Raw genomic sequence first — 14,955 nt, 5'->3', positions numbered from 1 at the left:
AGAGAGGAAGAGACAGAGAAAGAGAGAAATGAAAGAAATAGGAAGAGGGAGGGAGACAGAGAGGAGGAAAGAAGGAGAAAAGAAGGAAGAGGAAGAGGAGAAAGAGAGAGAAAGAAGGAAGGAGAGGGAGACAGGGAGAAAGAGGGGGGAGAGAGGAAAAAAAGGAGAGAGGGAGAGAGAGAGATTGGCACCAATATCAAGTCCAACATGATGGATAATTGATCCTGCATATATGTACTTATTGTCTGGTAATGTTGCCCTAAATAAAAGAAGATGAAGAGGAGGGGGGAGGTGAATGACATATACTTTGGGGACACATATTTTATACATACACATATATATACACATACATATACATCAATGTATATATACATATACAAATATATGTGTGTGCACATACATATATGTGTATAGTACATTTGCATACACATATGGCAAAGTAAGCTATTCTTACCAGAGAAGAAAGCTAAATTCCACAAGAATACTACATCCTAAGAAATAGCTAAAATCCCCACTTACTATGACTCACTGTTTGGCAGCCTTATTGGGCCAAAGCAAGGATCTCTAATCTCTTTGTGAGGAGAAACTGATTTTAGCATTTTGACTTTACTTTGAGATTACTAAAAGAGTGGAACATTGGATTTACTTTTACATAACATTTTTCATTCAAGAAGTTAAGAACATTTCATAGCTAGTCTGTTATATAATAATAATAGCTACTAATTATATAATACTTTAAGGTTTATAAACATTTTAGATATGTAATTTCATTTGATTCTCATACTAAATCTATGAGATAGGTGCTATTATTATCCCCATTTTGCATATGAAAAAACTGAGGCAGTGAGGATGAGGGGAAAGTTACCTAGCCTGTAAGTATCTGAAATCAGATTTAAGCTTGGTTCTTCCTAAACTCCAGTTGGACACTCTATCCTTCACATCACTTAAATATATAAGTTCCACATTTTCTGAACATATCTAGTAGACAAAGCTAAATATGTTCCAGAGAAATCATTTAAGCTCCTAACTCCAGGAGTCAAATTCCCTGGATAAGATATAAAGTTGCCTTCTTCTAGGTACTTGTAACTATCATTCTAGTATTAAAGATAATGTTCCCATACCTGAGCAGATCTGAGGGCTTAATTTTAATTTTTTAAAATAATATTTTATTTTAAAAAACATTTTGAGTTCCAAATTCTCTCTCTCCTTCCTGAGATGATAAGCAATCCAATATAGTTATATATGTGCAATTATGTAGGAAGGAAAGTGAAAAATAGGATGCTTCAATCTGTAGACAGTATCGGTTCTTTCTCTGGAGGCGGATAGCATGTTTCAGCATGAATCTTTTGGGACTGTCCTGAACCATTGTATTGCTGAGAATAGCTAAGTCATTCACACTTCTTCATCGTGCAATATTATTGTTACTGTGTACAATGATCTCCTGGGTCTACTTATTTCAATATGCACCAGTTCATGTAAGTCTTTCCAGGTTTCTCTGAAATCCTCTTGCTGGTCATTTCTCATACTACGACTTAGCTTTTAAAAGAAGATAGAAACCAGCAGAAAGAAGATTCTCCCAGTCACCCCCACAAAGAAAAGATCACAGATAGCAAAATAATAAACAGTTTCACCAATAGAAAATAGAGAACTACCCAACAAGAAGAGAGATAGAGAGTTAAGATGAACTGGGTTCCAAGAAGAAGACCTGTGCATCCAAAAGAATACACCAGGAAAAAAGGATCTAAGATTTGGAAGAAAGTCACATGGACTCATCTCTGTACCTGTGGAAAGTTAGCCCAATAGAGGACAAAAATTTCTTGATTGCTTCTTGGTAAAACTCCTTATGTTTTTGTTTTTTGTTATTTTTGCTGAGTTAAATAAAACATGTCCTGCATATGTTGTTTTGTCAACTTGGATGAGTGCATTGGGGCCACTCTTCTTTTGGTGCAAACTGAGAACAGAGCTAGATTCTGATGTTCCCAAGAGAAACTCTAAATTGGCCCCAGTCACAGTAATTTGTTAAGAAGCTTCAAAGATTTAATCCATCCAGGTGAGCCTAGAGTGAGTTCTAAACCATTGATTACAGACATTAACACACTGCCAAAGAGGAGTTCCAGACTCCTACATTTCAGTTTGTCTTTCATTTATATCATGGGCAGGAGCGTAATACCACAGATCTATAGATCTAGGCACTGAGTGGAAACTTAGAAGATAGCTAGCCCGATGCCCTCATTTTACTGATTGAACATTGAAACCTATAGAGGTTAATGAATGGTTTGTTCAAGATCATATAACTAGTGTAGGATTTGAACCCTAGTTCTCTGATTCCAGTGCAGATGCTCTGTACTATATTGCCTTTTATGTATACATGCCTGTGAACTTTGAATCAATGATTTAATCAAAGATTTTGATCTGAAATCAAAACAGTCTCTGTACACTCACTGCCCAAATAGCTCCCAACAGAGTCTTTTCAATCAGTGTGTGAAGTTCTCACCTGAGAAGATCACCTGGGAAGGAGACCATCTTCTTCCATTCTTCTAAAGAGCAAGGTAAGTTTTTTCAAGAACAGAGGGCTAGAAAGCCAGAATTTTAAAACAGGAAAAAAGGTATGAGTGCACTGGCCTCATTTGTACCTTCACCTTTCTTCTTACTAAATCCAGTCTAGTTTAAAAGGGAAAAGAAGATTCAAGAAGGTTCTGCGCTATCACTATTCAGTGATAACATAGCACCAAAATTGTTGAGATTCAGATCCTTGAATTGTTTCTTGAGGCATAAATATGGTTGCACAAGTGCATTGGTTTAAGCTTCAGGTCTTGCTTCTCATCATCCAGCAGATTCCCAGACAAAGACGGGTGTTTGGGTGAGCATAACTTGTCAGATTTTTATCTGAGAGACTATACTGTCATATTCCATTCTCCCCTCAGGTTGACTCTGATTAAATCTCATAACTAAGAATGAGTACATAACTGTAAAATTACTTTGGTGGAGGAGGAGAGGTAGATGACAGACACTAAAAGTGAACTTGTTAATTTAAAAAAAAAACAGTTCCCTTTAAGTATCATCAAGTCCTGTTGTTCTTTCAAGAGCATTCAGTAAATCAACTTTTACCCTTTTGAGTTAGGCAGGAAGAACCTATAATGTAGGCTCCCTTTCAGAAGTTAGGACCACTCCATCTCTCAGAAGCTGCAGCAAAGCAAGGGTTATAAACCAGACCGAGAACCAAAACCGGGTCCCTCCAGAGGGAAAGAAGGCAGGCACCAACCAGGAGGTCACCCACAGCTATAGACAGAGCTTCGTCACAAACCTCAGGATGCTAACTAACCACAGGGGCCCCCAGACCAGACCAGAGAGTCAGAGCTGAGCCTCTGGAGCTCAACCACAGACCACGGCCTGGAAGAACCAGATTTGAGAAACAGTAACTCTGTGAAAGCATGGAGGAGGAATGAGCTCTAACTCTGAGGAAGGTGGTGGTGGTGGTATGTGTTATGGGGGAGTGGAGGAGAATCCTCCTTTTCTTGCCCATTTATTTGCTTGGATCCATATCTCTCATCTCTTTTAAGGTTTCAATATCAGAAAGGGTATGTGTGTGTGTGTGTGTGTGTGTGTGTGTGTAATATTTAGAATCACTCAAAATTTTAGGTGGAAACCACATAAGAGATAATGTAGTACAACCCTGTCATTTTTTACATGAGGCTTGGAGGCAGGGAGTGACTTGCTTACGGTCACACAACCAGTAAGAAAAGAATGTGGTATAATAGGAAGTGCCATGTTACCACAAGCAAGTCACTTCTCCGAGAGCCTGTTTCTTCCTACTGTCACTGGGGATAACAACATTCTCACTACCTAACTCACAAGGTGGTTTCCAAGGAATCATGTAGAAATGAAGGATCTTATCCCTTGGGATAGGATAGGCAAAATCTCCTAGGTCTACTGACTGACTTCCCATCCAAAACTCTCCCAAAACAATATCCCCAAAGCAAAAAACAATTAGAGAACGATTTAGTGGAATAAACTATGGAATGTACCAAATTAGCAGGTTAAATGTCTCCTGGGGTATTAAAAACCCAAGAATAGAAAGAAAAGAACAACACTACTGTCCCTTTCAAGATTGCATGTGTTTTTTCCCAGAAGAGGTAGCTTTTCTATCTGGTTTGGTCTATATAGCTCTATTTGGTAAAGATATCTGACTTCCATTTTAATTGGTAGCCTGAACAGCTGTGAAGTTTTTTGACCCTCACTTCATTATATTTAGCATTATCAGAGAAAAGGACTAGGGAAACCTGACCCTGAAGAACCCCAAATTTTCATACATATAATACAAATAATCAGGCTCTTTCTACAGTATAAATCACTCAGGAGGAAGAGGAGTTAAGAAGGGAGTCACTGGGGAGGAGAAGATTAAGGAGGAAAAATATCATCTTTAGAAAGTTTAGGAAAAGATTCAGGCATCACAGTAAAACCAAACTGCAAACCACAGTGGCCATGAAATCAGGAAGTGATGCAGAAGCAGCTAGCCTAGTGGTTAAGCCATGAGTGAGTGGGTCAAACGGGGATGGAGGAGGTGGGTGTAGAAAGTTTAAATTTAGTCAGGTCAACATAGGCAGTTCAGAGCTGAAAAAGCTTAGTTCAGAGCCGAGGAATTACCAATGTGAACCGCTGCCTGAGATTTCAGAAGCACTTCCAATAGAGCTCCACTGTGAAGAAAAATGTTTGGATTTGTACCAAATTATGTCAGTTTTCAGAGATCCTGCCAATCCATTGCTTTCTACAGTGGGCAAAGTGATTTACATTAGTGGATTCAGACAAGTCAAAAGTGTGACATACCATGATATATATATGACAGATAAATTCAATCATGGGCCTTGTTAAGAGAAGCACTGTGTCTAAAATCTGGGAGGTAATAGTCCCACGTTGTAGAAAGGACATTGATAAGCTAGAGAGTTTTCAGAGGAGAACAAGGAGGGGATTTTAGAACAATGAGTTCATGTTTTTTATGGAATAAAAATCAGATGAATGAAACACAGATACTTTTCTTGGGGATGAGAATTCTTGGGACAGGGGTAAGATCTTAATGAAGGAATAGATATATGCTGATTTTCCCCAAGAAAAAAAGGTAAAGATAAAAAAAAATCTGAGTTTGATGTAAGGAAAAACTTAATTATAGGTATCCAAAAATTAATAGGCTATCTTGGGAAAGGGGAGCAGTAATGGATTCCCTTTTTTTTAAATTTAATTTTATTTAATAATAACTTTGTATTGACAGAATCCATGCCAGGGTGATTTTTTTACAACATTATCCCTTGCACTCGCTTATGTTTCGTTTTTTTCCCCTCCCTTCCTCCACCCCCCCCAAGATGGCAAGCAGTCCTATATATGTTAAATATGTTGCAGTATATCCTAGATATAATACATATTTGCAGAACCAAACAGTTCTCCTGTTGCACAGGGAGAATTGGATTCAGAAGGTAAAAATAACTCGGGAAGAAAATCAAAAATGCAAATAGTTCACATTCGTTTCCCAGTGTTCCTTCTTTGGGTGTAGCTGTTTCTGTCCATCATTTATCCATTGAAACTCAGTTAGGTCTCTTTGTCATAGAAATAATGGATTCCCTTTTATTGAAAGTCTTCACATAAAGGTTCACTAACCATTTGCTAGGCACAGTAAAGGGGATTCTTGTCAGAAAGAGATTGCCTTCAATGACCTCTGAGGTCCATTCCAATTCCAAGATCATGTGAAATGTTTGGAGGTACGAAATGGAAGAGGAAATGAATTTAGTCTACTTGGCCACAGAAGGCAGAAGTAGAAATGGAAGTCACATCAAGGTAGACTTTTGCTCCATAGAGAGACAAAGTGTTGCAATAGAAGGAAAAATACTGGATGTAAGTTAAAGACCTTGGTTTGAATTCTCTCTGTGTTCTTAAGCAAGTCACTTCTCTTCAGGGCTCAGTTTCCTCATCTATAAAATGAAGGGGTTTGACTAGATGTCCTTTTAAAGGTCCCTTTCTAGTTCTAAATTTATAATCCAGTGAAGAAAAAAAATCTTAACAATTAAAACTTCCTCCAAAGGCTAAAAGCTGCTTCAAGAGGTGATAGACTCCTTATTTCTAAGAAATCTTTAAAGAAAACTTGGATAATAGTTTGTCAGGATTATTACAGAAGAGATCCTAATTAACAGGTTGGATTAGATAAACTCTGAGATTCCTTCCAGTTGGGGGTATTAAGATCCAACATTTTTTTCATTTTCATCATTGTACTTATCCTCAATTGTTCTGTAGGTGTCCTGTCCAGAATGCAAAATCCTTTTGCGTTTGAATAAACGCTATGTCGAGATGCTACACAAAAGAGGAGCATCTTATTCCACCTTATTACAACCTCTCCCCATAGAGGAAATATCATATAGCTAGATCTTGGTTGTTTTTATTTTGTTTGGGAGAGGGAGAGTTCTCTTTTTTCAACTCGAGATCCTATGAAGACCAAATATCTACATCTAGATACCAGAAAGATATTACAGCTCCAGAACTCTGAATATTGGATTCCTAACTTCAATCCCAGCAGCAATGCAATGAATGGTGAAAGAAAAAAAACTGGCACTTATCTGGGGTCCTATAAATTGTCTCACAGGCATTTTACATACATCATCTCATTTGATTTTCCCAAGGCCCTGGGAGGAGAGTGAAATAAATACTTTTTTTTCCCTTAATGGATGACTAAGTTGAAGCTCAGAAAATCAAAATCACTTGTCAAGGCAACATGACTAGTAACTAGTGGGACCAGGTCCTTAGACTCCCAATTCAGGACTCTTTCCCCCTACACTACAGGACTAGAGGCCAGGTTTTTTTTGTCATTAAGTCCAGTGAATAGGTAAACCCATTAAAAAAAAAAAAACAAAAAACAACTTTCATATGGGACTGGGAAAGTTTTGATTCACTCTACTGATTTACATTCCTGTGATAAAAATTATAATTCCCATATAATTGTCTATTAATATGTTGTAGATCCAAATTCAGAGGTATAAGACACTGGATAATTTAAAAAGCAACAGAAATTACTGTAGTAATAAATGAATGACTGAATAAATGAATAAAAGAGAAGGGGGAGAGATAAAGACAGAGAGAAGGAGAGGGAAAAGAAGAGAAGAAAAGAGAAAGAGACAAGATACAGTACAGAATAATTGTCCTGCCTTCTGAACCATAAGAAGAGGAGGTAGAGTTGATGGTAATGGTAATAAAATCATAAAAATGTGAAAAATACATGACAGTTGTTTTTTTTTTTTCAGCAGCCATTATCAGAAAGAATATGAACACTGCAGGTGAAGGGCATTCCTTTTTCCTTGTGTAGCATATGGCTTGCAATAATTTGGCACTGTCCCCTTAACGTTTGCATTTTGGAAATAGGGGAAAAAAGGCCCCCAAAAGGGTTGTTCAATAAGTCAATAAGATACTTTGAGATAATATTACAACCACCAAATGAACTAGGAGACTGGTTTCAAATTCCTGGGCAAACACACACACACACACACACACATACATACACACACACACACACACACACACACACACACAAAATGATAGCCTGGGAATACAGGAAATCTATAGATGGAAAGCAGCCAGGTAGCTCATCCAACTCTGGCTCTTGCTCTCAATTGGCAGGCAGACCCCCATAGTGTTTCCTCTTACAAACACCCAATTTCTTTAAGAAGCAAAAAGTAAAGAAGAAGAAAAAAGACTGATTGTGGGCCTTAGTAATTGCAAATATCATTTCCTTATCACATAGCACTTCTACCTGGCATAAATTTGACCTTCATATTCTTTCTTTGGGTTTCTGGATTTGACACCATAATTAAGAGCCCCTCTCTCAGTTTTATTATCACCTCTCCAATAATTATGCAAACAGCTATAGTCTTTCTCAGAGTAGTCTTTTTTTTTTTTTTTTTGAGAAGGATCCTCCTTTTCTCTCTTGCTAACAATGACAACAAAACTGCCCATAGACTGACAGCAGAATGAGTGGAATTTTCAAGTTGAGGAATACCATCTTTTCTTCTCCAATGGTGTTTGCTTACTAGGAACCCTGAATATATGAAAGCATGTGTGCATGGGGAAGAGGGAGTATTAAGTTTGTCTAATAGTCAAGTGAATATTACCTTAGCCTTCTTAAATTAAATCTCCAGGAGCAAATCAAGCCTATATTCAAATGTGAGTATGGATGCCTGTGAGCATCTCCCTTTGCCAATGTAGAATGGGACACTCATTGCTGAGAAATATGTAGGCAGGGGTGGGCATTCATATTGTTTAGTGCCAGCCAAAGGTGGGCCACAATATGGCTTTGCCCTTACTGTGAGAATGTTGGTATTTAGCCAGGAATGTGAAAGTGCACAGCTGTCCCCAGTCTTTTCTGCACCTGCATCCATGGCATGGAAGGACAGATCATCTCTCCACAACTCTGTCAAACAGGCACATTCCTAGGAGAATGGAGCAGTTTGGGAGATTGGTAACATGATCCTGAACCTTTTTCTTCTATGTTATCAGGTTGAAATTCTGCCCAGATTGGTAGTAACCGAAAGTAGTTGCAAATGTGGTCTAACATTCATTGGATGATCTTGGACAAATCATTCCTCTCCCAGATGCCTGCTTGCATCTTGATAAAATGGGAATTCATAATTACCTGGAAGTTTTCTTCCATGGTGATAAGAAGAATGAGAATATACAAGAAGTTTGGCATTAGCAGTTTAACTATAGAATTCTTGATATATTTCTCCTGAGGCTCTACAGAAGGAATGTCTTAGAAACCCTGGTCATTTCCCACTCCCCTCCTATATGGATGCTGCATATTTTATAAAGATGTTAGGGAGTGAGTAGTAAATTGAGAAAACCTGAATCCCATATTCAAGGTTCCTTGGGTTGGGACAGGAATTCAGTTTGCCAACTAGTGAGTCTAGAAATCCACTCCCACCGCCAAATATATCTTCTTCCTTGTCTTGATGATGCTATGGACAAACAGAAGATGACTAGGGAAGTCTGAAGAAGCTGTTGAAAAATCTGTATTCTGCTGTTACATTGTCTGTCTGTCTTCCATACTTGAAAGTTTCTCCTCTTGGAGTTGTCTCTGAGAATCTCTCAAGTGCCAGTATGTCTTTTCTGGTTCTTGCTAATGCCTTTCCTCTAAGGTTACTTTGTATCAAGTATATGTATGTAGCTTGTACATATAGAGTCTCCCCTCTCCCCCAATCCTCATGTAAGGTACTTGATTCAGCGGGACTATCTTGTTTTTATCTTTTATTCCCAATAATATAGTGCCTGGAATTTTACAAATATGTGTGTGTGTGTGTGTGTGTGTGTGTGTGTGCATATATATTTGTGTATATATATATTATATATATACACAAATATATGGGTATGTATATATGTGTGCATATGTGTGTACATATATGTGTGTATGTGTGTGTGAGTGTACATATATATTTGTGTATATATTATATATACACAAATATATGGGTATGTATATATGTGTGCATATGTGTGTACATGTGTGTGTGTGTGTGTCCCTGTGGGTGTATAGCCCCTAAAATTGCTTGCAGGTTGATTGATGGATGGAAAGACTTTAAAGCTAACGTTTTCTCCAGTCATTTGGAAGTGATGGTGATCATGAAGCCAATTCTTTCAATTGGTTACACACCCAGGTGCCAGACCATTTTCAGCGGCTCTGATATTGCCTAGGAGCTAGTCCCAAAGAGGGCTGGGTCAGCCTCGGGCATAACAGAGCCCCAAGTGAAACTCCAGAGCTACCCGAGTGGGAGGGAGTCCTTAGGAGGCTAGTAGCTGGCTGGGAAACCTTATCCCCTACCTGACTGTTCCACGAGTTAGTATGCTCTCGAACACCAGTATTACAACAAAGCTAAATAAAGCCAGCAGGCAGGGCCAGAGAGAGGGAGGGAGCTTTTCTCCTCTCCCACACAGGCAGCTCAGTCCAGCTTTGTTTCTTAGAGGGCTATGAGACAGAGTCGATAGACTTTCTCGCACTCATTGCCACCGCACCCCACACCTATCATCCCCCACCCGATGGAGTTTGGGGTTTAACTGGCCTGCAGACCAGGGCCCACTGGTTCGTACGACAAAGTCTCACTTATAAAAAACTCCCGAGCTCACAGAGCCGCTAGAGTTCTGCTCATTTTCCCCCTTTCCCACTACCACGTCCTTATAGAAAGACAGCCCTGTATTCTAACGCTACGAAATGAGCAAAAATGATCTAGACTTATGCTGCAAGGAACCTCCCCCACCCTAACCTTCCCCCTAACAGAATTGGGCTTGGAATGGAAAGAGTTGGGGGCGGCGGCGGCGGCGCAGAGAGGCAGAAACTTTTTTAAAAGCAGCAGTTTGGGTAAGTTTAGCAAAAGAAGGAATCCTGTTGCTTTTCCTTCATGCCCTCCCAGAACACGAGGGAAGGTGCTTCTGAAGCTATCTCCACCCTCTCTTTCCCAAAGCTGGAAGCCCAGCCGAGCTCTCTTACCTGCATGTCCTGCTCTGTCCTCTCGAGACTCGCAAGGTTCCCCTCCCCCCCTCGGAAAGACTCCTTCCTCCAGCCCGGGTGGCAGTAGGGGGTGAAGGGGGTGGGGGATCTCTGTCCCCACCCCCTCTGAAGCAGGCGGCAGAGGCAGGCAGAAGATACCCCACTCACTGCCCCAGCTGGGCCAGGAAGGGGACCGCCGAGTTGAAGCACAGCACCCCTTCACCCGAACTCCTTCAGCTCACTGCTCCGCCCGGTCCGCCTCCCGCGGCTCCGAACTCCTCATCCGAAACCGGGGAGCTGGGGGAGAAGTCTGGAAAGCAAGCGTGAAAGATCGCACCCGCTCCGAGAAAGCCAGCTCCGGGCGTTCTCTTCGGCACCCCAAGATCTCTCTGTAGCCTCCCGCGGCTCGGTTTGCTGCGACAGGAGGCTGGCGACCCCCGACCCCCGAGTGTGTCTGTTCGAGATGGGGAGGGGGAAATAAACAAGAAAAGCCCGCGCTCTTTTCCGTCCGGAGGGACTAGACCCTGCCCCGGTGGGACCCCTGAAGTCGGCCCGCTTGGAGAGGAGGAGGGGGCGTGAGGGAGGGCGGGCTCCGGGCTCTGAAGCTAGGCGAGGCGAAGGAAAGGGGTCGGGATCGCAACTAGTCCCAGCCGCCGGGGTCCCTGAGACCCGTGGGGCTCAGTGCCATTCTCCGTGGCTCCGGGCAAACGAAAGGCGACTCGGGTCCCTTCGGTGGCTGCAGGGAAGGTGGCAGCAGCGCGCGACGGGCGCGGAGTGCTGGGGGCCCGAGCTGGGCCGGAGGATCCCGGGGGCTCCAGCCGCCTCCGCCCCGCCTCCCACACGCCTCCTCTCCACCCCCAGCCAGTCCATGCCCAGCCCCCGACTGCCTCCTTTTCGACCCCCCACTTCCAGACTCCGGGAGTACCCCTCCCACAGACCCCTCCTCTAGACTGTAAGACAGGCAACAAGACCGTGCACTTCCGCACCTGCCTCCTTGGGAGCTGCCTCTGGGTCAGATGCACCTCGGCCAGAAACACCCCCCCTCCCTAGCCTTTTCATCTAACTTGCATACAATCCTTCCCTACCCCCCAAGTGACTCTTCTCAGTTACAGGAATTACTTGTTCAGAGTACCCCAACCCTTGTTCCAAAACAGCCTGCCTTAAAGCAGACTTTCGGGACATCTCCCGTGCAGAAAGCATCGGCGCGAGCAAAGACTGGCGCCCGGAGTCCCTTTGAGTTTCCTGGGTTCTCATTCTGTGGAATCCTAGCAAGAGCCCCACCTGCAGTTCTCCTTCCGTGCCCCGACGAGAGAGGAGAGCAAGGGCAGAACAGTACAGGTCTCTGGCGGAGAGCATTGTTGGAGGCAAAGGCCGGACCGAGTTAAGAGACACCGAGGAATAAGAACAGTCCAGCTTAAAAAATAGTAACAATGTTTCAACATTCTTTCCCTAAGCTTGCTCCAGTCCCTTGTTACAAAGTTTCTCTTCTTTGTTCTCGCAGTGAATAGGGCTGGAATTACTTCCTGACTTTATGGACAGGGTAGCTAAAACAGATGTGAGTACCTAGAGCACAGCATAAATTAGCCTCTAGAAGGAAAGAGAGTTTTATTTTCTAGATTTAGTGACCTACGTTTTGATTAAAGAAAGCTTTCTCTCTCTCTCTCTCTCTCTTCTCTTCTCTCTCTCAGATCTCTCTCTCTCTCTCTCTCTCTCTCTCTCTCTCTCTCTCTCTCTCTCTCTCTCTCTCTCTCTCTCTCTCTCTCTCTCTCTCTCTCTCTCTCTCTCTCTCTCTCTCTCTTCTCTCTCTCTCTCTCCTCTCTCTCTCTCTCTCTCTCTCTCTCTCTCTCTCTTCTTTCTTCTCTCTTCTCTCTCTCCTCTCTCTCAGATCTCTCTTTCTCTCTCTCTCTTTCTTTCTCCATCCCCCTCTTTCTCTTTGTCTCATCTGTCTCCGTCTCTGATTGTCTCTCTGTCTCTGTCTCTTTGTGTGTCTCTCTGCCACATTCACACATACATATATATATACATGCGTATACACACATGTGTAACACACACATGTATATATGCACACACATATTTTAAGATTTAAAATGTTTTCATTCCCTTTAGCTTTTATACCACGCTCATTATCCAATAAATTCTCCTCTCCCCTTCTTAAAGAGCCATCTCTTAGTGGGGGAAGGGAAGGAAGAGCACAGTTCAGGGAAATTAATCATACATTGAAAAAGTCAGACATTACATATGTATGCAGATTCCATACCTAGAATCCTCAACATTTTCAAAGAAAGAAAGGATGTCAACAATGAGATAATTCAGGCCAATGCCAATAGACTTGTGATGGAGAGATCCATTTCCATCCAGAGAGCATTATGGGGATTGAATGTGGATCACAACATAGTGTTTTCATCTTTTTGCGGTTGTTGTTGCTTGCTTATTTTTTTTCCCTCATTTTTTCCATTTTGGTCTGATTTTTCTTGTGCAGCATGATAAATGGGAAATAGTTTAGAAGAATTGCACATTTTTAACCTCTATATAGCATTATTTGCTGTTTAGGGGAGGAGAGAAGGAGAAAAATTGGGAACACAAGATTTTGCATGGTTGAATATTGAAAATTATCTTTGCATGTGTTTTGAAAAATAAAAAAAACTATTATTAAAGAAAGGATGTAATTCTTATATCTCTTTTGGGGGATCAAGTTTGATCATAATAATTTGATAGCATTCAGTTTCTATGATTTTTTTTTTGCTCTTTTCACATAGTGGTGTTGTCATTGTGTGTGTGTATATATGTATATACATATCTTTTCTTTTGTTGTTTATTTTATTATGCATCAGTGCATCTAAAGTTTCCCATGTTTCTCTATATTCATATTCCTAATTTCTTATGATAAAGTAATATCCCGTTATATTATATCTCATTATAACCACAGTTGTTGGACTACTCTTCAACCAAGGGACACTCACTTTCCTTCCAGTTCTTTGTTATTACAAAAAAGTGTTGCTATAAATATTTTGGCTTGTATGGGGAACCTTCTTTATGCCATTTACTTCCTTATGGTACAAGTCTAGCAGTGGGATTTCTGGGTCAGAGGGTATTGGTCTAAAGGGTCAAAGTGCTTTTAAATACACGAAATCTCACAATGCCTTTTTGTTACAGGCACAAAAGAATGATGTGACTCAGCTGTGTTATCTCCAGGAGCTGGGCTTCAAACTCCAAGACATTTGGGCCTAACAACAGCAAGCCCACAGACAGTCATGTCAGACAGACATGTCAACTTATGTAAAGCACTTTGCTGTTGTGTGTTTAGAGAGAGGGATAAAAGAGGTTGGCACCTCTAAAGAAAGTGCTATTTAAATGCTCTACAGTGAAGGATGGGCAAGGAGGTTACAATAATCAGAGGAATTGTCTTTTCTTAATTAGTAACCCAATGAGGTAACACTTTTAAGTAATAGCTCCCTTCAAGGAGGATAGGAGTGTCAAGAGAAAAAGATGGAACTAAATAAAAAGTCCCCATAATGTTTAGGAAATAAGTATTCATTTTCCTCTGGACTTTACGATAAGAAAGCTAACAGCTGTTTTAGCAAATACCAACTAATTAAAGGGAAAGATTTGGTTGGAATTGCAGTATTGGTACCAGGCTTTTCTCAGCCTGGAGTCAATGGGGTTTATTAGACCAGGTCCTGAGCATTTTCACAACATTAACTGCTTGACCTATTGTCCCTGAGGCCGCTACCCTCAATACAAGTCAAGGGAGCCAATTCAAGTCTCCCTTCTTCAGAGAGAAAAAGAGGGCAAGAAAAAAATTTTTTTTAGGAAGAAACCTTAGATCCAGTTTGTTGTATCAAACTTGACAATAATCTGACAACAATTCCTCCACTGAGATGCTGTTCCAATGTTTTATCATAGCATGGAGACAACCCTGTGTTCTCCAACGCTAAGTCAATAGAGCTCAATCTCTGAAAAAAGCTTAGAGTCTAAGAAAGGATCAGCTAAGTTCAGAGGAGCTCAAAACCAGATCAAAGGATAATATCTCTGAAGGTCACAGCAAGTTTTGAAGATAGCCCAAACTACCAAAATATATAACTCTAACAATATCTGAGAATTTTAAAAATGTTTTCCTCACAGGAACCGACAGAGGTGTGGTGGGGATAATGATGGAGAAAGAGATCTGGAATTACAATTTCATTGGTATAAAGAACTCGATTCCAGGAAACAACTAGCAATACAAATCAACAATTCTCCCAGGGCAGCTAAGTGGTGCAGTTGATAGAGCACCAGCCCTGAAGTCAGGAGGACCTGAGTTCAAATTTTATCTCAGATACTTAATACGTCCTGGCTGTGTGATCCTGGGCAAGTCATTTAACCCCAATTGCCTCAGGGAAAAAAAAAAAAAAAAAAAAGAATAATTCTCCCCTACAGCTTACTGTTTCAGAGAATTGCCTGCTGTGTTGAGA

General features: G+C 41.1%; 1 protein-coding gene across 2 annotated transcripts in view; it reads right to left on the bottom strand.

The window, feature by feature from the left end:
- WNT5B (Wnt family member 5B) overlaps positions 1-11,895 on the bottom strand; it is a 146,735-nt gene extending 134,840 nt beyond the window's left edge. For both annotated transcript variants that reach the window (XM_051962826.1, XM_051962827.1), the window contains exon 1: positions 10,505-11,895. Coding sequence is in view for 1 of the 2 variants with exons in the window: in XM_051962827.1 (XP_051818787.1) it covers positions 10,505-10,510 (6 nt within the window). In the remaining variant the exon portion in view is untranslated. The remainder of the gene's footprint in view (positions 1-10,504) is intronic.
- Positions 11,896-14,955: the final 3,060 nt, after the last annotated feature.

Source organism: Antechinus flavipes, chromosome 5, assembly GCF_016432865.1.
Source record: "Antechinus flavipes isolate AdamAnt ecotype Samford, QLD, Australia chromosome 5, AdamAnt_v2, whole genome shotgun sequence".
Taxonomy (NCBI): Eukaryota; Metazoa; Chordata; class Mammalia; order Dasyuromorphia; family Dasyuridae; genus Antechinus; species Antechinus flavipes.
The sequence above is the reverse complement of the archived record's forward strand: the minus strand, read 5'-3'. Positions and strand labels throughout refer to the sequence as shown.